A 21,925-nucleotide genomic window follows, 5' to 3' on the forward strand; every position below is an offset into this window, starting at 1 on the left:
CAGGGTGGCATTCCAGGCCGGGTGGCCCCACAGCACTCTCTGTGGATATTTTTTCAGGATGACAGAGAAGAGGCAGCACATTACAAGCAGTCGTTCAGTTGACATCTTCACTAGAGTGGTGTGCGTTTCACACGCTCATAGTGCTGGCTACAATCCCCAAATGTAATCGATGATCTTTCATGACATTACTAGGAAAATTTTCTCTATTTTTTATCCCTCTTTTGCATCCAACCGTTTTTAACGATTTTAAAAAGCCATTTTGTTTGTTTCAGAGGTAGTTTAGTGATTCATCAGTTGCATATAAAAAAGCCATCTTTTAATCCAAAGGCCAAACCATGGTTAAAATGAAACCATAATATAGGTTCTTAATATCCAACATCTTTCCTGCGGGTATTTTCCTTTAGCTCGCACAGTATCTATTCTTTATAGGAAAAAAAAAAGTGCAAAATATCTAGACCCAACCAGAAAAACTTTATTTCATGCTTAGTTTTTGATCAGCTTCTTTTTTTTTAAGATTTTATTTACTTATTTATTTATTTGAGCAAGAGAGCACAAGCAGGGGGAGTGGCAGAGGGAGAGGGAGAAGCCCACGTGGGTCTCGATCCCAGGCTGAGCCAAAGGCAGACACTTAATCAAATGAGCCACCCAGGCGCCCCTTGACCAGCTTCTTGAAGAGTTGAGTGATAAGGGTAATCGTCATGAAACAAAGAAAAGAATACATGCCAAGAGACCCAGATTCTGGTCTAGTTCTTCTACTTTCTGGTTGGGTGCCCTTCAACAATTCATTTTCCTTCTGGGGCTGTTCCCACTCTATCCTAAGCTAAACTACAAATTCCTTTAGTCCACACATTGTGAACTGGCTAGTCGCTGACAAAGAAATCACACATTAGTGTCTTGGTTGGCCCACAGAGTATTTTCTAAATTGGTAATTATTAACTAAAAATCCAAAAGTCCAACTGTACAAAGATGGGCAACAGCGAACCACGGCAATGACTTTGTCCACAGCTGGGTAAGACTGCTAGCTCTAGAGGGGGTGTGTGCTTCAGGTCCGCCCCAGTTTCCACCTGTGCCTCCTGTCTGGCACCTGCCCTGCTTTCCTCATTCACGGAAGCTACTGGAATAGGCATGTGGTTTTGCTACCCTTCTTTAGTCATGTAACTGCTGTGGCTTCCAAGGGCTCACCATCCAACTACCCTCTTGTGAATCTGCTTTGGTTCTTCAGTGATTCTCATAATGTGAAGTATATAATAAAAGCATTTCTCCAAACGTCCCTGATATTAAAAGGCCCACATTATATTATTAGCTCATACCAAGCTTATGAGCAATTAAAACCCTGAGTCTCCCTCACGCGAACAATCTCTTGAATTTGACTGCCAAATGTGGTCTGCTCTGGCTTGCTATTTTTTAAATGAGAAGCTCTAGTTTGGACTGAATTCCTATATTTCTCAAAGGGATTTTTGTGATTATCAAATATACCATAGTATGAAATCATCAAAAGCTTTGAAATAAAGCCCTAAGCAAGAACAAAATATTTTTATCATTTAAGTACACATAGAATGTATACTAACAAGGAGGGTGTCTCCATCAGTAAATGTATTTTATGATTTTTATTTTACATGTTTTGGGTTTTTCAACTCCTTAGAAATATGTCTTTTAAAGTATGTTAAAACCAAATAATAATACCAATTGGATATTATCCTGCTGAGACAGACTTCATCAAAAGTGCATTTTAGTGAAGAATGACCAACCTTATCACCCAGTCCCTTTCTATATGCTTTACCAACCAAGTTGACACTTTGCCTTCCCGCTTACAGAAGGAGATACATTTCACTTGTACCACATTTACACATTCCGCATGCATATGAAAGGGTGCTAAAAACAACATCATGTAGCCCTGTTGTTCACAAAGTATATTTAAACCATATCACTGCTTTTGAATCCTCTCTCAATTTTTACATTTGTTATATTCTTATATTAGGAATGAGTGGCTATGGCTCACTCTCAGAACTTACTGCCTAACCAAAAGCAATCCACAGCCATTTATTGCTAATATCAGAAAGTAAAAATTAAGATAGTAGATGCAAATGGAAATGCAAAAAACAAAACAAAACAAAAAAAAAAACGAAACAAAACAAAACCACCCCAGGGCTGTTTGTGGGACAAGGAGAGGTAGCACTTGGCTGGGCAGGGGGCTGATCCCACTCTGCTTTTCTCTTTTCTTTCCCTCTCACGCCTTTCTTTCTCCCTTTTGTGTTGAAGATCGGAGCACAGTGCTACTTGGAATGTTCGGCCCTAACTCAGAAAGGTCTCAAAGCGGTTTTTGATGAAGCAATCCTCACCATTTTCCACCCCAAGAAAAAGAAGAAACGCTGCTCTGAGTGTCAAAGCTGCTGTTCAGTTATCTGAGGCTGCTGGGAGGCTGGCCCCCACCCACCTAAGGGTGAGAGGGGCGCCGACCTCTGAGACCAAGCTCAACCACGAAGGAGGGCGAGACCAGAGAAGTCCCTTTGCACGGAGTCTTGCTCCTCCACTCCGGGAGCCCCCACCACCACCCGCAAGCACAGCACACAGCTGCCACGTCCCCCCTACCAGCCCGAAGCGTCCACATTGCACAATCTGTGAGAATGCTGAGGCCGCCGGAGGTCACCCAGCGCCGCTGAGGACCATGTTGCAAACGAAGGCAAAGACCATGTTGCGTTTTGCGCCTCCCCTCCACGAACGTGAAGCTGATGATAGGAAGCCATCCCCAAGAAACCGGAAGAGGAACTCGGTTCCTGTATTGGTGGCCTTACCCCGTGTCTTCTACAAAACACAGGAATACTATACTAACTTTGTTTTCTGAATCTGTTGTTCGACCTATGTGTCTTGCATTTATTTGTATTATTTTAAGAAATGTACTAATTTACCAATTTACTCAGGCCTTACAAGTCCATACCAAATTAGCCTAAAGACAAAATATTTTTTATTCATTTCCATTTTCAGCTTGTTTCTACCAAAGCTATTAGAACCAGCACTTACCTCTGAATGCCAGACTGTAAGAAGAAAACAAGAAAATGTTACAACTTTTGGAAATTTACAAAGCCAAGATTTTTGAACCTGGTTGAAAGAGAAACACCACCTGAATTGTTTCCAGGCCACACTTGTGCCAAAGATTCACCCCGGAAATGCTTTCGCTGATGGGTAGCCTTATTTTTCTCCTATATTTATATTGTCATGGCAAATTACAAATGAACTATGTTCAAGAAAGTAGTACTTCTGCTTTTTAATCAAACTGATTGGGGGAGAATATGGCAGACCTAGGTTTTAAAATATTCTTTATTCAGCAAAGTGAACTTCCCTGCTCCCTGCCTTTCCGGGCTCATGCCCTTTTCCTCCCTTAATTTCACTTTCTCCCTTGCCCAACAGTAACCTGATCTAAAAGAAAGACCTGGCCATGGGGCATGAAAAAGTAAATGTTTAAAAGTCCCCAAAGGTTAAGCAAAGTGTTTCCATATTTCCACTTGCTTCAACCTGAAGGGTTTCTCAGCTTGGCCCACGTCTGCTCCCACTTCTGTTTAAATGACATTTTCCAAGTGCAGCTGGTACTAATATATTGCCTCTCCCTATTTCCTACACTCATTGTCCCAAATGTGCATTTAGGGGACGGATCTGTGGGTACCAAGCTCTGAATCTGTTTATCCCCTGCTTTCAAAATGCTGTGTTCTGTAGAACAGGACCTTCGGTCTCAGAAAGTAAAAGCCCCCAGTAAAGAATGATGTGCCCTTTCTATATGCCTCTTCCAAACAGCCAGGGATTCTTGTATCAAGAGTGAATTATTTCCTAGCTTTTAATTAGAGACGATAAAGTCTCCTAATTAGTCTTACTTGTTTACAATTACCCGGGAAACACCCAGGTAGGCACTTTACTTTTTATTTCAATTGCATAAGCCAAGTGCCTCTTTGCAGCATCAAATTACACCGATTTTAGCATAACAATTTCCGGATTCACACTCCTTCTGTTGGAAAAATCCAGTCTTTGTAGTCCCTTCTGCTCCTGGAGGAAGCCCATAAAAAAGAAACATATGATGTGGGTCTTTTCTGTTAAGACCTTCCATGACATCCCCTCAGTTGTTTGGGTTTGTTTGTTTGTTTGTTTAGAATTTCTGAAATAAGTTTTCCCTTCTTCCACGTTTCAAGACCTATTTCCCTGCTCTCCCATCTAGTCGCTAAACATTTTCTTAAACACGCACTTACACGCGCATACACAGACACACACACACACACCGCCCAAACTAAAAGAAAACGGGAGTTTTGTAAGTCAAAGCTTGACATTTAGAGACAACTAGGACTTTCTTCCTCTGTAAATGGAAATCAACCGTGCATAAACTATAATTCTGCAGAGGTTATGGATTCATTCTTTATAAACAATAATGAGCATTTAGCCCTGTAATAAATGAAATGCTGTGTTAGCCAGCTTTGTTGCATTATTACATAATTACATCTTACTAAAGGGCCATTCCTCACTTCTCATTAATGTGGATGAAAAAGTCAGAGCTGTATGTTTGCTCCACCAAGGAGGATTTTCCAGATGTGTGCATCCAATAGGCATATGGTTCCCCAGGCTATTACCTCCCTACTGGATCACAGGGATTAACTTGCTCACAGTGAGAAGATCATCCTCTCACCTAGAACCAGAACCTGAAGAGAGACTGTTACTGTCTGGGTGGAGAGGCTCCTAAAGGTCATAGGAGCTCATTATTAAATAAAATAATGAAGAACAAAATGACCTAAATGAGTTAATGTCATTCCACCAAATTAACTATGTATTCCCTGTTTCATGGGAAGAGGTAGTTCATTTCACTAAAAAGTGTTTCCTCCCATAAGATTAAACAAAACTATATTCTGAAGCCAAAGATCAGAAGAGATTTGAAAGAAGGATCTGAAGAAGAATCCTTGACCCTTGGCCATCTGCCAAAGTCAAGAAGGGGCAGCCAATCTCCACTGGAGGGTAGAATCTTAGCTTTTCAAAGTTAGAAGAGGCCCCAGAAAATATAGTCTAACTCCCTCATTCTACAAATAAGGAAACTCAAGTCTGGATGGGTCAAAAGAAATGTGTTGTGCAGAGCTGGAACAGACCTCAGCCATTCTGCTTCTCATTCACAGCCCTGAACTCCACACTGTAATCTGTTCATTATCACAGATACTAAGTTATAGTTTTGCAGGTGTATTATTGGAGTTGCATTTGTTCATCCTACAGATCTTAGCCCCATTTCAAATACATGACTTAGGCCACTGTAAATTAGATAATCCATCACACTAGTAATTACCTAGAGACAAGAATTTGCTCTGCAGTATGCTTGGAATCCACAATATACAATGTACTACAATCCCAATCTAATTGCACAGTATACAGCAATGTAATCAAGTACCTGGTTTGACAGATATTTTTCTTCTCGGTCAAATGGTTGGTTATTTGGCAGAATTAATGGACTCCTTGGGCTATTTTGGAAATACAAAAGACTACCACAAGAGTCAAAGCCTTGTCACGGTAAGTAATCTGGGCTGATTTCTACCAAGAAAAGGTACACTCAAAGAACAATTACTGAATGCAATAGCTACAGCAAGCCTAAACCAAGAAGCAGTAAACTGGGAAATGAAAAAAATAAGTCATACACATATGACAGGAAGGAAGTTTTGGTCCTGAGACTCCAATAACAATACGTCTGATCATGATACGCAAAGAACCATTTGGAAGATTTCTGGTCCATAAAAGAAGTGCCAGATGCAGTGGATGTAACCATACACAATTTTCATAGAATCATCAATGAAGAAATAATATTTAACTGGTAGTAAAGGGGCAATCACAACCATGCTCACAATTTTAGGAGAAATTAAAGAAAGTTAAACCCCAAACTTGAGGCCAACAAAAATGTGCATTATGTAGAGTATAGGTTCTTGTGAGCAGTTAATAACCTCACCAAGTAGAGTGTTCAAAAAGAAATACTTGACCTGAGGTAAACATTTAAAGATGTATTATTTCATTCACAAAGGCAAACTCATCCATGAGACCAAGTGATAGAAGATTAGAAATTGAGGTTTTGCTTTAAAGGAATGTTTGGCACCATGCTGGAGATGATTATCTAGCCCTTTATGTCTTCGGCCTCTATGTTTGGATGCCAGAATGCAATATGTGCCTTCTCTCTCAACACTGAGAACCACAGGTCACCTGCTACTCTCTTATAAGTCATTGAGTAGGCTGCCCAAGTACAAATAAGGAAACTCAACAGAATGTTTTCATCTCAAGAACCATTAGGAACAGAAAGGGAAAAAGAAGATGGGGAAACCAAGTTTCTTACAAAGGAAATTAGGTACTTTTAAAAAGGAATCATTTAGAGAATGGAGAGAAAACTAAAACGAAACACAAGGCAAAACACACACACCTGACAATTCTCCCAGACAGGGGCTGGGAGGGGCTAAGTTCTGCCTGGCCTCCAGAGCCCTAGGGAAGAAAGGAGAACCGTTCATGTGAAGAACATCCCAGAGTGAGCCTAGAGGGCTCATCATATGATAATTCTAGATAATTCCACCTCACCATTCCTTAAAAATGATGAAATTCTGGACAGTGCTCTTTGGGTCTTCGGGAGCAATGTGGGTGGGTCATCATGCTCACGTCTTCTCTGCTAATATGGAGCAGACAGGGGAAATTTACCAAGGAATATGAGTGCATCAATTATCTTAAAAGTTTTTTAAGCACTAGCATGACTTAAAATCTGAAAAGGATGACTTTGTGATATCTGGAAAGACAGTAACTTGTATAAAAGGTATGTCTTCATCTTCAGTGGACTATCTCCAAATAGAACAATGGCCTTTAGCATGCACAACAACAGTAACAGAACTCAAAAACATGAGCTAAAGCAACAATGCCTGGTGCTTCAGTGTCAGCAAAGCCCAGAAAGGAGATGAAAATGCTGAGCTCCACATAGAGGTGCTTCGGGCTTCAGAGGCTGGGCAGCGCTCGTCGGAGATCTCCGTGGGTTAGGGGAGGAATGATTCAAGGAGGATTTGGCTCATCTGTGAATTCAGGGATACAAGTTCAGCAACCGTTCTTGGCTCTTAACTTCCAGGACAGGAAATTAGAGTGAAAACTGCATGATTCGTCTTGGTCACAATCTATTTTTTTTTCTCCTTAGGGAATATTATGTCAAAATCCAAAGTTGTTTTGTGCGTGTGTGCTTTAAACATGTTCTACCCTGGTAATTTCATTGTGTCCTGAGTTCTGCAATGGCTCAGAAGCTTCTTGCTCTTATAGCCAGAGTGATTCTGTTGTATCTTCAGCCATGTCCTCCAAACCTCTGAGTGTATGCAGTTATCTTTGACGAACGGGGTCTGATCAGTTTTTTAGGGCATATGATGTCTGGGGCAATATGAGGAGAGGGTCCCCAAGGCACAGAACTGAGTCTCACCATACAAGCCATATTAGCTCCCCGAGCTTCCCAGTAACCCTGTGCGTGCCCGTCTTTTGAGTTTATGTTAATTCTTCTCAGGAAGAAATAGTAAGACTTTCATGGCAGGATGGTATGTTTGGGACAGCTTTGTAAATACATACCTAAAATTACCACCACCTGCCATTTTTTAAATCAAATTTTTTAAAACAATCCTCTCCTAAAGGAACCATGGGCGGGAAGGTTAATGAATTCTACATTCTTCTCATCACCTGGCTTAAATTGTTTTTTTTTTGCCCTGAGTAAACAGTAATTACCATTTAAGTACATCTCAGCAGAATTTTATCCCAACTGAAACAGTCCATGTTGCTCCCCATGTGATCACTACGGGGGGAACAATAGACAAGGGAAGGACTTTGCCTTTCTTACAACCTGCTTCTTATGTAACGGCTATTCTATGTACACTTTTGTAATTCATGGAATATTATTTCACGTTCTCTTTAACCTTGCAGTTTGCTTATGCCATGTCCTGACGTTAAAGTCATTAAATAGTTTTTTTCTCCTACTCTCATTTCTGAGTTTTCTAAGGATCTTCTGATGAAGATCGTCAGCCACGTGAGCAAACTGCCTTCCCCAGGCCTCCGTTAGAATGGGAAACTGTCTAGCCCTTTGCTTCTCCAAGTGTGTCCTGGGGACCAATATCCCCCATCACTGTGGAAGAGCCAGTTAGCACTACAGAAACTCAGACCCAGTCCAGACCTACTGAATCGAAATCTGCATTTTAAATCTGCACTTAATAAGACCCCCCAGGTCATCCGCCCATTAAAATTTGAGAGGGACTGATCAACAAGACGACACACCACCAGTTGTTAAAGCCAAACGTGTAGCTGCCTGATGGAGACACTGTCCGCTTTGTTTGTCCCTCTGATGCTACCCTTTGGGTATTCGTTGGGCTAATATTTGAGTTGCTCGCATTTATTGGGTGAATAAAAAGGCTTCCAGAAGCCTGTCATGTGCTGCACAGCTGCGGTAAAGCAATAAGCCTATTTTGGAATTAAAAGCAGAAAAAGCAGCATCTGGTTTGAAAGATCTGCTAAATCTGAAATACTTCTGTTCTTCCAGGTTTTTGGTGTTTATAAGGGAGAGAGGAAAAAATGCCCTCCAAAACTATTTTCCATGAAAAAACAAGAAAGATTCATATCACAGGAAGTTATGAACTTATAAAAGGAAGATAAAACAAATTTCTGAGGCATAAAAGTTTCGATGACGCTTCTGTCTGCATTGCTTAAGACATGTTCTAGATGACAAAATAAGGGTTGACCACAAACGTGTCCTCTAAATGGGGCCTTCCACAGATTTATATCCTTATTTTCCTATGCACAGACCAGAGTTGTATTCACTTATTCAAAGTATTTTTACTAAACATCACTGGGAGCCATACTTGATTTCCCCACACACACCCGCCCCCTCCCCCACATACAAGAGCTCTCTAAAAATTGCACGCACACACGCAAACACGCATGCGGAAGTATATCATCTTATTCAAATCCCATTGCTGCTGAAGAAATTCTGAAGGCAAATCATACCTACCCTAAAACAAATGAAGAAAGAGCACAAGGGTCATCGCTTCCTTTGACCCTGCAAATGGCCTACTAGTTCAGCGATTCCATCCCAGAATGACCTGATGTCATTGTGCAGATACAATCATTCAGGGACCACCTCCTCTGTGAAGGACCACCTTCCCCTCTGGCAGCAGGCTTCCCTTCACACTGCTGACAGAGTTATGACCTTGGTACTCAAAATCAGGTGTCCTCTTTCACGCTGTAGGCTGAGGGAACCCACTGGTGTCCCAAGATTCCTTTAAACTGAAATTACTTGTAAACTGGGACAGCTTTTACATCTGGGAGCAGTTTGGCTACCAAAAGCGGTCAGCATTCTTGGAAGGGTTTAGTCAAATCCCAAAATAGAATCTTACCAAAGATTATTTTCATTATTGCAAATGTATCCCTGATTTCTTGCTCTTAAACCACTGGTCCAAGCCGCCAAAAAGTGCTCCTTACACCAGGGACTGCCACAGCCCTGCACACCCACCCTTCACTTCCTTCCCCAGGCCACACAATAAAGCCTGTTTTCTCTCTTCATAAGAAACTAATAAAGCAAGAAAATTGGCATCAACAATCAATCTCTCTTCAAGAATCCATTTACTCGCAGTTTTTAAATGTTTGATTTCCAGTCCCTTTATGGCAAGAGTAAAAGAAAATCCCAGTCCAAGATATCTGAGAGCCTCCCTTTTTGAATAAAAACCATTCTTACTAAATTAAGCACATGGAAATCATCAAGTGCTGAAGAAGAGAAACCCCCTGATCAGAGCCCACTCTTCCCCTCATCTGCAGCGTACAGCGCAGAGCTTGGCATGAGTGAACCGATGGCACATTAGTTCCTTTTGGCTTTGTCCTGAAGTTGGCTCAGATTTTGGTAATGCTGAAATTTGCATCCCATTTCAATTGGACTTTATTTCTCATTAACTGGTGTTTATGTTTCAATAGGGAAATGTTTCAGCATTAGCTTCCTGAAGTGGCTCAAGCAGGAGCTAAAAGCTGAACAAAATCTTCCTCTTAAAAACATTTCCAACCTATTTTAAAATGCTGATGTCTTAAATCCACTCAGTAAAATTGGCTACCCACCCCTCCAAATATTTTAATCTTGATATGCAGATTTCAAGAGGGAGACAGAAGATGGAGGTTCAGAACAGACTAGAATCTTAGATCACCTCCCTTAGACAGTGTACCTCGTCATGCTGTAGACATAGCTGGATTTATAAGTAGAAATTTCAGCAGGAGCAACACAGAGAAGGTCAAGAAAGCACGCTCTGTTCATACATTTCCTGTAGAAAGAAACTGCAAAGTAACAGGATTAAATTTCTGTTTTAAGTGCATAGTTCTGCATGAATCTTTCCTCGAGATAATAACAATTCATAATTCATCATAACCTTTTTTGTGTATGCATAGTTTAAATTTATTTTAAGTGAATAAATGCTCTTTCAAATAATTTTAAGTTGTATATTATTTGTGACTCGGGGATATCTATATTTCTTGCTGGTAATTGTATCTTCAACATCACCAAAAGGATATTACCATTCTCATCTCGGTAATATTGGTATTCTATGTTAAAGCAAAATATTTTCTTTGGGGGAATGTTTTTGTTTGTTTGTTTGTTTGTTTGTTTGTTGGGGAGTGGTTGTATTTGGGGTTTGAGTGATTTTCCCAAAGCCCTAGTAACCCACAATCAAGGTCAAAGTATATATGATCCAGTACACTGGGAAGCCTTTAAAAAAAAAAAAAACTCAATTATTCAGTATGCTAATGAAATTGTACAGTCAGGGGAACTTAGAGTCAATTATAAAGTGAAAAAGCTTAGGAAATGTTTACTTTACTCCTGATAATGAGGACCTGGAACAGAGGATAGAATAATCCCTCTAAATTCCTTAACATTGCAGACAAGTCTCTGTCATACACTACCAATTACAGCGCTTTGCACCTGCTCCTTTTCTCACCCTTTCCCTATTTCTTTCCTTGTTGTTAGACATCACCTCTTCAGAGGTCTTCAGCACACTTCAGATACCCCAAGATCACAATAACCAGCCACTCAGCATTCTGGATCTCCCTGTACACAATTCCAAACAATCTCATTCATTAAAACAAAGGGAACTCAAAAAATAAGAAAATAAAACAAAGGGAACTTATTGTAAAAGAAATCCCAGAAGATTCATCTAGCAAAGAATGACCAAAATTCTTCCATTCCAAATAAACTTTCACTAGTAGAAATTTTCAACAGAAAATCAAATTTGCAGAATTTGCTAAAAAATGGTTTCAAAGTTCCTTCTTAATCATTTGTTTCAATGTTTTGAAGAAAACTAAAAAAGGTAAGGTGCACATTATTTTATAGAAAACATCTGGGTGAAGAAGACAAGCAGTCCTCTGGGAAACTTTATGAAATAAACATTTTAATCAATGCTGCATTATTTTCAGTTAGAGATACAATTCACTTATGATCCCAGGAACACTTTCTATTACATTTAAAACCTAAATAATTTGAAGAGTGAATTGGGTCACTGCAGCAAGATTTGGTACTCTCCTGGTGGCTCTTTCATTTCCCAATCAATGAAAAAAGGGAAGCATGAATTACCATTTCAATCAATGGAGCTAATAAACCTAGAAGTAGAATGAGCTGTGAGAATTTATACATTTCATTCAAAATCGTTCCCATAGAAAAAAAATTCCAGGAAACTCTCCTTCTCCTTACCTTTCGTTAATTGCAAAATAGACACATTTCCAGGAGCAAGGAGTTGCTGAGAGTTTATCTAGAGCTCACCTCAAGGCACTGGACCATCATTCCCCTGCACCCGGTGCTCACACTGCCTGGGCCATCAGTTGAGAGCACACAACCTTCGTTTCCACAGCAGGTGTCTTTGAATTTCCCTTTGAGGCTCTTTCTCCTTTTCTCCCTCAATTTCTCCTGCTGTAAACTTTGATTGGAGCTACAGCAAAGCATTATCTTCCTAAAGGTTAAACAGGAAAGTAGAAAAAATTGCAATCTCCATAAAACAGCCCAAGTTTGCGCCAAGCCACCTCCAGGAGAGACTTCAAACATGCTGATCAGGGGTGAGGATAGTCTAACCTCAAAGAACTTCAAAGACTTCAGCCCAAGTAGTAATGACTAGGAAGGAGCACTCCAAAAAGGCATCACGCTCCAATGGCAAGAGGTTGGTTCTAGGTCAGAGAAACCTGGCACGTGCAGCCTATTGGCTGTCAGATCTTGGGCAAGTTACTTGACTTCTCTGAGCTTCACTTTCATCATCTATATAATGGTAATGGTAAAATGGCAATTATGTTGGCTGGGAGCGTGGTTGACACAAGAATTAGGAAGAATTAATGGAAAGGATCTTGCTTAGAGTAAAAACATCCACCAATGGTAGCAATATTTCTATCTTTATTTCCCAAACACAGTGCCCTGCACAAAATTAGGGTTAATAAATATTGTGGAAATGAGGGATGGAGGGAGAGAAGGGGGGAGCAGGGAGAAAGGAAGAGGAAAGAAAGAGCTTTGAAAAAGATTCAAGGTTAGCACAGAGAAAAGTATTTCACTCTTTTTAATTAATAAATTAATAACTTTTTTATTTTATATATATATATATATATATATATATATATATATATATATTAGTTTCTTTAATACCATGGACCGGGGACACCGTGGAATGTTAGCCAGCACCATAGATCCTGCAGATCAGAGGCTTCTGACTGCAGAAGCCTTTCACTCCCCTTTATAGCAGTTATGTTCACCTTCGCTCTTACAGCTACAGGTCATCACCCGGGCTCTGCTATCCCCGACCCTCTCATCTCTGCTGACACCAGGAAGCCCAGTTCCATGGTGGTTTCTCCTGCCATCAACCCCAGTCTACAAAGGACAACCATTATGGAGCCTCTCTGGGGGCAAGTGCCCCTACCTAGTGCTTTCCTTAGCGCTTCAGTGAAGGGAGTGTCCGCTGAACCTCCAGGTGAACAGAGCCAGCTGATGAGTTCTTCGGTCTTATGTAATAAATCCATTCCAGCAGGTCCACCTCCCTGAGCCTTTTATCCACAAATATTCTCCCAGGACAGTTCTGGCATCTTCTCTCCATTAATATAAGCCACCGTTTCCCCCAAGCTTTAAAGAGCCATCCCAACAGCTCAGTGGGACCAGACCCAGGTGCCCTAGTAAGGATGTTAAGTCCTGATTCATGGGAGAATGTGCCCACTAAAAAAACTCTTATCCAGGAGGCCAACATTTTCGGACTGAATCAATGGGTTCTCTTGCTCTCTCCCTTCCCATTCAATTCTGCTGAAAATCAGGGTGTGGAGCAGAGTGAGATTGGGGTACTTTCTCCCCCACCTCCCTCCCCACCAGGCCTCGAATTGGGGCTCCTGGGTCATCCTAAGAAAGATTGCAACTCCCATCAGGCATTCCTTTTCCACTCTCCCTAGGGTCTGATAATCACTCCCTCTTCTCCTTCAGCCTAGGATGTTCATTGCTTCTAAACAAGTATTCAGTGTTTTATCACACCTTGTTGGTTTCCTTAACTCTGCCCACACATTTATAAATATTATAAATAGCATCTTCCTTCAACTGTCCTCAATATTCTGCTGCAGCGTATCCCTTGTTTCCCACCGGGCCCCTTACGGATGCTGTAGTCACCTTCTCTCGGACTGTGGCAAGCCCTTACTGCTTCTGCTTTTCTTCCCTAGGTTTCTTTAAGAAGCAGCCCTTTCTATCAGAAAATTCTGAGGGAAGTTCTTAGGGATGAGCTAAAAACACTTGAGAGGCGCCACCCCGTGTTGTCCCTAATCACTCAACGACTTTCTATGTGAGAATGACTTTCTTGCCTGCTAACAGATCTGCACTAAAGACTGGGATGGATTTTGCTCATGTCCTTTGTCCCCAGATGTCCGCCTCCGCATGCGTCCTCGACCATCAGTCCCAACATTCACTTTACTATTTTCATGAGGACTTATCCGTTCCTCATTCAAGGAGGGCTCCCGACGCCCAGCTGGGATATGCCAGGGTCTGAGTCCCGACTGAGCCATCTTCGGGACTCATGTAGCCAGTCACTTGTCTGTGTCCCTTCCTAAACGTGACATCCTAAGTTAATGTGTAAGTAAAAGTAGTTTTGAAGTTCATTTTGAGGGTGTTTGCTATTGTTAAAGTATATTAAAGACTAAACAGACTTTTTTGAAAGTTTTCATGAATTCAAAAGACAGAGGACATGCTTTATTGGCATTAATACAGATTTTCTTGGCATATCATGAAAAAGGAACAAAGTTCACTTCAACCCCAAAATGTCAGAATTAAAGACACTTGCATAATACCAGAGTTAAAAAAAAAAAGTCAGAGAATCAGCTGCTGTAGGATTTTAGAGAGCGTAAGAGCTAGACCATCACAGACTTCCCCTGAGCCAGCAGCGCAGCTTTACCCCGACAAACATTTCTGAGTTTAAAAAATCACAACTTAAATTTAAAATATGCTAAATGGAAAAGGATATTTGTGATTAATCATTTGGGGCCTGGCTTCGGGAGAACATCACATGAGTCTAAAACCAGAGTTGAGCTGCAACATCTTTAAACCTAAATGATGGCTTTAGTTACATAGTTTTTTCTGAAGGTTTGTTTTTGTTTGGGTTTGTTTGTTGTTTTTTTTTTTTTTTAGTCACAAAGGGGCCTCTTTATTAAGGACTTTGAGAATTTTGCTTGGGAAAAGAATCACCCAGAACTGAACGTTTCTCAACATCAGCTACTATTGCCTTCCCTTTTTAATCTGAGCGGTCTCTGTTTCTTGTGTAGATAAGTTCTCAGTTAAAAACCAGAAGGGAATATTTTCTCGAAGGAAGCTTGCAACTGGATTTTCTTTGGGGGCATGAGGACGAAGCATTGGTTTTATTGATTTCTGGCCCTTTGATCACACATCTAGCTGCAGACCAATTGTTAAATAAGACATGAGAAGGTAAAGGCTTTCTAGACTCATTTCCTAATTACTCCCACTGCATTTAAACCATTGGCATATTATAAATGCAAATTGGAGGAGGATTGTGATCTATGCAAATTATGTTCTGAGATTCAAGGTAAAGACAAAATAATTTGCAAGTGTGTGAACCAGAGAAATTAGTGCAGTGAAAACACAGATACTGTTTTGCATTTTTAGCATCGGTAGGCTGCCTCTGGGCCTTGTGCCCGAGCTGGACCTAAGGGAGACAGGTAACCGCCACAGGGGTGGTCAAAATTAGACAGTGTTCGGATCCAGCGGGAGAGCTGCTCATGCTGGCTGTGCGGGTGGGTCCGTGAGGCTCAAGGCCTCCAGCGGTGTTCTGCCGGCCACACCAGCTTCAGAGGGTCTCGCACTCCGTGCTGGCCGTGGAGCAGGCCCCACAGTCACAGCGGACAGCCACGGGGTAGGTGTAGAAGGGGTCCACTCCAGGGGCACAATTGGGCAGCTTGACCGTCACTTGTCTGGTCTCGTTGTAGGTACAGACTCGATGATGGGCTTCAATGTAGGGGGGCTCCAGAATGGGCTTCTGTCCCCCCCCCGGTAGAAAACAGGGAACCCATTAGAACATACCATCTTGTTTCTTGTTCTCAGTACCATTTATCACTTTCAGAAATTAACTCGCTAGTCATTTGTTTACCTGTGAAATCTCTCCCCTCCCAGTAGAAGATAAATTCCTGAAAGCAGCAACCTCCTTTCTGTACCATATCCTGAGCTCCCAAAAGAGCCCAGGGCACATAGCAAGTGCTCAATAAATATGTAGCCAATGAATAATCCCGATCATTGCAAAAAATCTTCTAACAGGTCTCTCTTCTACCAGCACCCCCTATAGTCTCTTTATGACACCGGAGCCCCAAGTGATTCTTTTAAAATTAAGTCAGATCTTATCTCTTCTCTGCTCAAAGCCCCAGTGATTTCCCATCTCACTCAGAGTAAAAGTCAAAGATGTTCACCCTCCAGACCCTCCATCATCTCCCCCGCACCCACACCCGCACCCTCTGCTATGTCTCTTGCCTCCCTGTCTTGCTGCCTTCCTCGCTCTGCTCCGGCCACAGTAGTCTCCTGATTGTTCCTCAGTCCCACTCTGGAGTCTTTGCCCTGTTAACCCCAGTGCCCAGAACATTCTTCTCCCTTATGATTGACTCCTTCGCCAGCCTGCCCTTTTGTTCACCACAGAAGCCTTTCCTGGCCATCTTTAAAATCACAACATCCCACCTCCACAGCTTGCCACGTCCCCGCCCTCTTCCTGCTTTATCCTTTTCTCCATAGCACCTGTCAGGACCATGTGACACATTATATATTGTATTTATTTGTGTTGTGTTTCTCCCACTCTAGAAAGGAACCTCCATTAGGACAGGGACTTTTGCCCATTTTACTCACTGCTGCGCTTCTACTACCTAGAGTAGTCCCTGTCACCCAGGAAGTTCTCAATCATTATTGTTGAATCAATGACAGAAAGCAGAGCAAGGCAGGTTCCAGAATGCCCTGTGTGCTGTTCTGATCATCAAAGGATTCACTTACTGCCTTCAACCTTTTATAAATCTTGAACTCCAAGATAATTTTATAAAGAGCATAGAGATGATGAAATCAGCACAAAATAGTAGTTAAAATCTCAAGCCGTGGAATGGAGCCCCCACCTTCCAGTAATTCGCCAAAATGACCAACACAGATGAGAGGCACCCGCTCTATGCTCTCTAGGCATTTTAGAAAATATGGAGTTGTTCCCTTGGTCACATACTGGCAAATCCACAAGAAAGGTGATTCTGTGGACATCCAGGGAACAGGCACTGTTCCAAAAGGAGTGCCCTCCAAATGTTACCATGGCAAATCTGGAAGAGTCTACAGTGTTATCCAACTTGCTGTTGTTGTTGCTTAACCTGTTACAAACAGGTTAAGGGTAAGATTCTTACCAAGAGGATGAATGTACATATTGAGCACGTTAAGCACTCGAAGAGCCAAGATAGCTTCCTAAAAGCACGTGAAGGAAAATGATCAGAAAAAGAAGGAAGCCAAAGAGAAAGTTACTTGGGTTCAACCGAAGCGCCAGCCTGCTCCACCCAGAGAAGCACGCTTTGTGAGAACCAATGGAAAGGAGCCTGAACTGGTGCAACCCATTCCCTATGAATTCATGGCAGGATAAGTATAAAAATAAATAAATAAATAAAAGACCACAAGAGTGTGTAAAAAAAAATTTTCAAATCCTGTAATCAGACCCTTAACCTTGGGTCCCTGTTGTGCCACTCGCTGAAGATTTTGGAAAGTCCACTTAACTTCTCGAAGCTTCAGACTCCTCATCTGTAAAACAAAATCTCCACCCCACAGCCTCATTATAGAGATAAGGTAGGATGACATATGTAATGCGCGATGCCCAGCACCACGTAAGTGTTCAGTAAATGTCATCTCTTGTTCTTATCAGAGCTGTTGTAAGAGTAAGGAAGTAATAATAAAAGTAGCAACTTACAAGCTTTCAAAAAACAATGCCTCCACTTGTATCGGGTACAGAAAATATGTGTAATGGAGGCCCAGGATTAAGTTCTTCTGAACATCATGGGAATGATGGCTTTGCCTTTGCTGAGGACTATGTGGAAGAGCTCAACTTAATATCACTGCTTCCTCCTCCTTTTCAGGAAGCATTGGACCATGTCCTCTTACCCTCAGAAATCTAGAATCTCAAGCAGAGTTGCCAGACAAAATCTAAGACACTCAGTAATATTTGAATATCAAATAAACAACAAAAAATTTTTAGTGTAAATTATGTCCCAAATGTTGCCTGGGGCAGACTTATAACAAAAAAACAATTGTTTATCTCTCATTCACATTTAACTGGCATCATGGTCTGGTTTGGTTGGGTTTTTGTTTTTGTTTTTTGCGGGGTTTTTTTGTTTGTTTGTTTGTTTGTTTGTTTGTTTGTTTGTTTTGATAAATCTGGCAACCCTAAACCGAGGCCATGAGCAAAGGCTATTTTCAGCAATGTTCCAGCTTTTAAGTAAATCCAGCTACTTTGTTGTCACAGACATCCTCATTTTAGACACGCTCTCCAGTTAAGTTCCCAAAAATAAGTGCTTTATATCTCAGAAACTTTCAGATTACTGGGGAAATAAATCTCATTCTTTTATTTATTTTCTATAAGTAACCTCCCTGTAAAGTATACTATATAGTACAGTAAAGCATAAATAAAAGCTGGCTAACATGAAGAAGAATCTTGTTCTCTAATGGTCTTGGTGCTTCCATTTCTCCAGTGAGAATATAGTCCCTGACCTCCTGTGAGTGACCAAGATCCCATTAAAGATGTTCATCAATTTTTAAAGAGAAGAGGAAAATGAGCCAAATTGAAGGAAACACAGTTTGAAATTTGGGCCCAGAAAGAGCTCCAAAGAGCTGAGAAATGAACTTTGAGGAGGGGTAGGCATGGCCAGGCCAAGCCCTGAATATGAGAAGATGTCAAAGTTCCCCAAGTAAGTTTGATGTCAAGACACAGTCATGGTATCCTTAGCAGTTGAATTTTCATTCAGCTATTAGGTCTTATGTCCCTGGATGATGCAAAAAATACAGCAAATTAGGTGGAGTAGTTTTATTTAATTTGGAGACTTCATCACCATAACCTAATCCATTCATTGGGCCATAATTTTATCCAAGTGATAGGTTGCTCTCTGAGTCCCTGAATAGATGGCTATTTTTTCTCATGGCAGTGTCCTCTCGTGGTGCTTATGGACTTCTAAGTTGGCATCAATTAGGCTAAAAGATGTATGACTCCAGATAGAGGTCAGTCCCTCTATCTAACTATAAATATAAACTATATTTATAATTCAACAAATATATATTGAATATCTTGTTCGTACATGACACTTCAACAAGCCCTATCAAAGGCACAAGAATGAAACTCGTCTCCTAAAAAAAAAAAAAAAAACTTAGAATCGAGTGTCGTGTGGTGGGGAAAAGTAAGACAAAAGGTAAACTAGAGTCAGGACTGACCAGGGAGTCAGAAAACCTCTAGGGGAGGAGTTGGCCCTGGACGCAAACATCAAAGAATATATTGAATAATGACAGATGGAAATGAGAAGGGATATGAGAAAAGAACCAAATGTGAGATTTCATGCGGGGTGTTTAATAAAACTTTTCAAAATCAGTCTGACAAGACCAGAGCTCAGGACATGGGTAGACATTGGGAAAATGGGCAAACTTCATATTGCTGAGGACCTTGGAAGTTGGCTTTGGAATTTGTAATAGTGGGTGCTTGCTCATTAAAAGGGTTTTGAACTGGGGTGACAAATCAGAGCTGGAGCTTCATTAGTAACCAACTCGGGCCTCAGTACAAAGAGTTAACAGTCACTCCACGGTGTCATGGACACTCTATGCTGAATGGGCCTCTTTTCTTCCCACCTTGCAAACATCTCCTCACCTCAGCCCAGTAGGGTTCTAACTTTGCCTAAGATTTTTAACCTCATTTTAAATGTGATGCCTCTTAAAAGGCTGGATATCATTGAATACAAAGGGATTTTGTGGATATGTCTGTGACAATCCCTGAGGTCCCCCCAAATTGCAGTGGGGAGCTGGGGCAGGGCAACGCTGTGCACGAGCCACTGAGGGAAGAACTGAGGACCCACCCTCACCTGCTAGATAGCTTAAGGCCTATCTCTTGTTAATTGGCTGGCTATGCCACAGGTAGAAGAATATAGAGAAATTTGGGGGACATGCTTGAACCAATGATTTATTCCCAACTTTCTACTGACTGTCTACAGAACTCTGCAGTCACTCACTCCTTGATTTCCTCCATGTCATCTGTAAAATGGGTAGAATAATAGCGCATCTCAACCTCCCAGAAATGGTTCCCACATATACAGATATGTAAATACAAATATTAATTTTATCAATGCTTTGTTAGAGGGGCAAGATCATGCTTCTTTCAGATTATTTTTGGAGAATGCCAAATAATTGTCATTAAAAAAAAATTCCACAGGAATGCCCCCACTCTACCTCATTTTATTTAAAAAGTGAATGCAGGAGTCAACCCAGGTGGCTGGCCCTGAAGGCTTTGTCACCTGCTCCTGCCTTGAGACTTACCTCCCAGGTTTCACAGCGGCCCCAGCAGGCATCCGTGGTGATCCGAAGGCCCCTGCAGCCTGGCTTTTTGGCCAGGAAAGTAAACTCCCTCACAGCACAGCCCACAAAGGTGAGCAGGTCCCCACTGGAGGTGCTGAGGACACAGCTGCAGCCAGCCAGGAGGAAGAAGGCCATGGGGCCAAAGAAAAGGTATGCCAGCTTCATGGTGTTCCTCCAGAAAGGGAAAGGAAAGAGAGTTTATTAAGAGAGCCAGCTTCCCAGGGCACCTGGGTGACTCAGTCAGTTAAGCGAAGGACTCTTGGTTTCAGCTCAGGTCGTGATCTCATGGTCGTGAGATCGGCCCCCACATCAGGCTCTACACTCAGCAGAGTCTGCTTGAGATTCTCTCTCCCTCTGCCCCCCCCACTTGTGCTCACTCTCACTCTCTCTGAAATAAATAAATAAGTCTTAAAAAATTGTTTTAAAAATTAAAAAGAGCGAGCTCCCCTCCAGGGGGTGACCAGTGATATGATGGTCACTGTCAAAGGCATTTTGCTTACTTAGCATTTCAGAAGAAATGAGCCAAGAAAGCGTAAATGCCCACAAACACCAACATAGGTGCCCACATTTTCCTCTGACTCCAGCATGGTTTCCATGGACCCATTGTGCTCACTAGACCCCTAACTCCTCCCAGGGCATCCTCAGGCTTTTTCTTATTGCTACCCAACTACTGGACTTGACTCACATGTTAGAGAGGCTTGTTCCAATGGTCTCTTCAAAATAAATGCAAAATATGAGTCACACCAAAAGTAATGCATATCCTAACATTCTCCATGAACACAGAAATTATTTTTATTCAGATCTAGGGTATTTGGTGCCATGTTCTCTGCCTGCTCAAAATCATATTTTCAGTGTCATGGATGGGGAATGAGAGGGGCATTGGTAAATAAAAATTGTATGCCCAGATGTATTGTTACTAACCCAGCCCACCACAAAACACTGATGTGCATAAGATATTATGAATCCTAGTACCTGACTTGGTAGCATTCATAAAAATGTATCCTATTAGTTACCAATAGCCCTGCTCTATGCCTCCACTGTAATAGGCACCTGGTTGTGATTCAACTTAAATCCACATATTGGAAAGCATTGGAAGTGTTTAAAACCTAATCCCAATCTACTGTCAAGTCTATCCTCTCTGAGTCACAGTGATTTTCTGTGCTTTTCCAGGAGCCAGAGACATTCCCTGCACACTCGGCCCACGGGACAGAACATACCTGGATGTTAAAGTGAGAGTGGGCACTGCATTTTTGGAATGTCCTCCATTCATTATTGCTTCAAATAATTCATTATTGCTGCAAAATTATTCATTTTCAAATCTGATCTCTCAGTCTCATCTACTTTTACTGATCCACCTCTGATCTGTCCCCTTAGCAGGGCTCTTTCGACTTCCCTTCCGGTGGAATGAAGTTACAAATATGGAGAAGCACTTACCTGATCTTGCTGGAGCTAACTCCTTTTAGAGCTCACACTTGTACCCAAGAGGTCAGAAAATCACAATGAGTGATAGAAGTTTGCTCTGGGTAAATGTCTCTACCCTCTGCTACCAGGCTGCTTGACTGCTCAAATATATAGGAAGGGTCTTGTCAATCAAAACAAAAGAGAGGCAGATCCTTACAGGAACCACTAAACACATCAAAGCCTTGGGATATAAAGCCAGTCTCTCTTTTCCAAAACTGATTAACTTAAAGGGTGTTGCTTTGTTTCTTAACATCACCTACTGAAACAGAAAGTTACCTTGGTGGGTGACATAATCCTAGGGAAACAGTCAAAAGTAGTTCACCCGGGGACAAATGCACTGGGGCAAGATGGATTAATTCTCCTTCATGG

General features: G+C 41.6%; 2 protein-coding genes across 2 annotated transcripts in view; one reads left to right on the forward strand and one right to left on the reverse strand.

The window, feature by feature from the left end:
- The window catches only part of RHOJ (ras homolog family member J), an 80,406-nt gene extending 75,955 nt beyond the window's left edge, over positions 1 to 4,451 (forward strand). Inside the window, exon 5 of the mRNA XM_025870497.2 lies at positions 2,260 to 4,451. Within this exon, the coding sequence (XP_025726282.1) occupies positions 2,260 to 2,406 (147 nt within the window). The 3' untranslated portion in view covers positions 2,407 to 4,451. The remainder of the gene's footprint in view (positions 1 to 2,259) is intronic.
- A 10,703-nt stretch (positions 4,452 to 15,154) lies between these two features.
- On the reverse strand, positions 15,155 to 20,435 carry GPHB5 (glycoprotein hormone subunit beta 5). Its single transcript, XM_025870514.2, has 2 exons — positions 20,057 to 20,435; positions 15,155 to 15,524 (listed from the first exon to the last, which is right to left on the reverse strand). The coding sequence occupies exons 1-2, from the start codon at positions 20,258 to 20,260 to the stop codon at positions 15,336 to 15,338; spliced, it is 393 nt and encodes a 130-aa protein (XP_025726299.1). The 5' UTR covers positions 20,261 to 20,435; the 3' UTR covers positions 15,155 to 15,335.
- Positions 20,436 to 21,925: the final 1,490 nt, after the last annotated feature.

The sequence above is a fragment of the Callorhinus ursinus genome, unplaced genomic scaffold (genome assembly GCF_003265705.2).
Source record: "Callorhinus ursinus isolate GAN/ISIS: 27379988/994484 unplaced genomic scaffold, GSC_fseal_2.0 scaffold8, whole genome shotgun sequence".
NCBI lineage: Eukaryota > Metazoa > Chordata > Mammalia > Carnivora > Otariidae > Callorhinus > Callorhinus ursinus.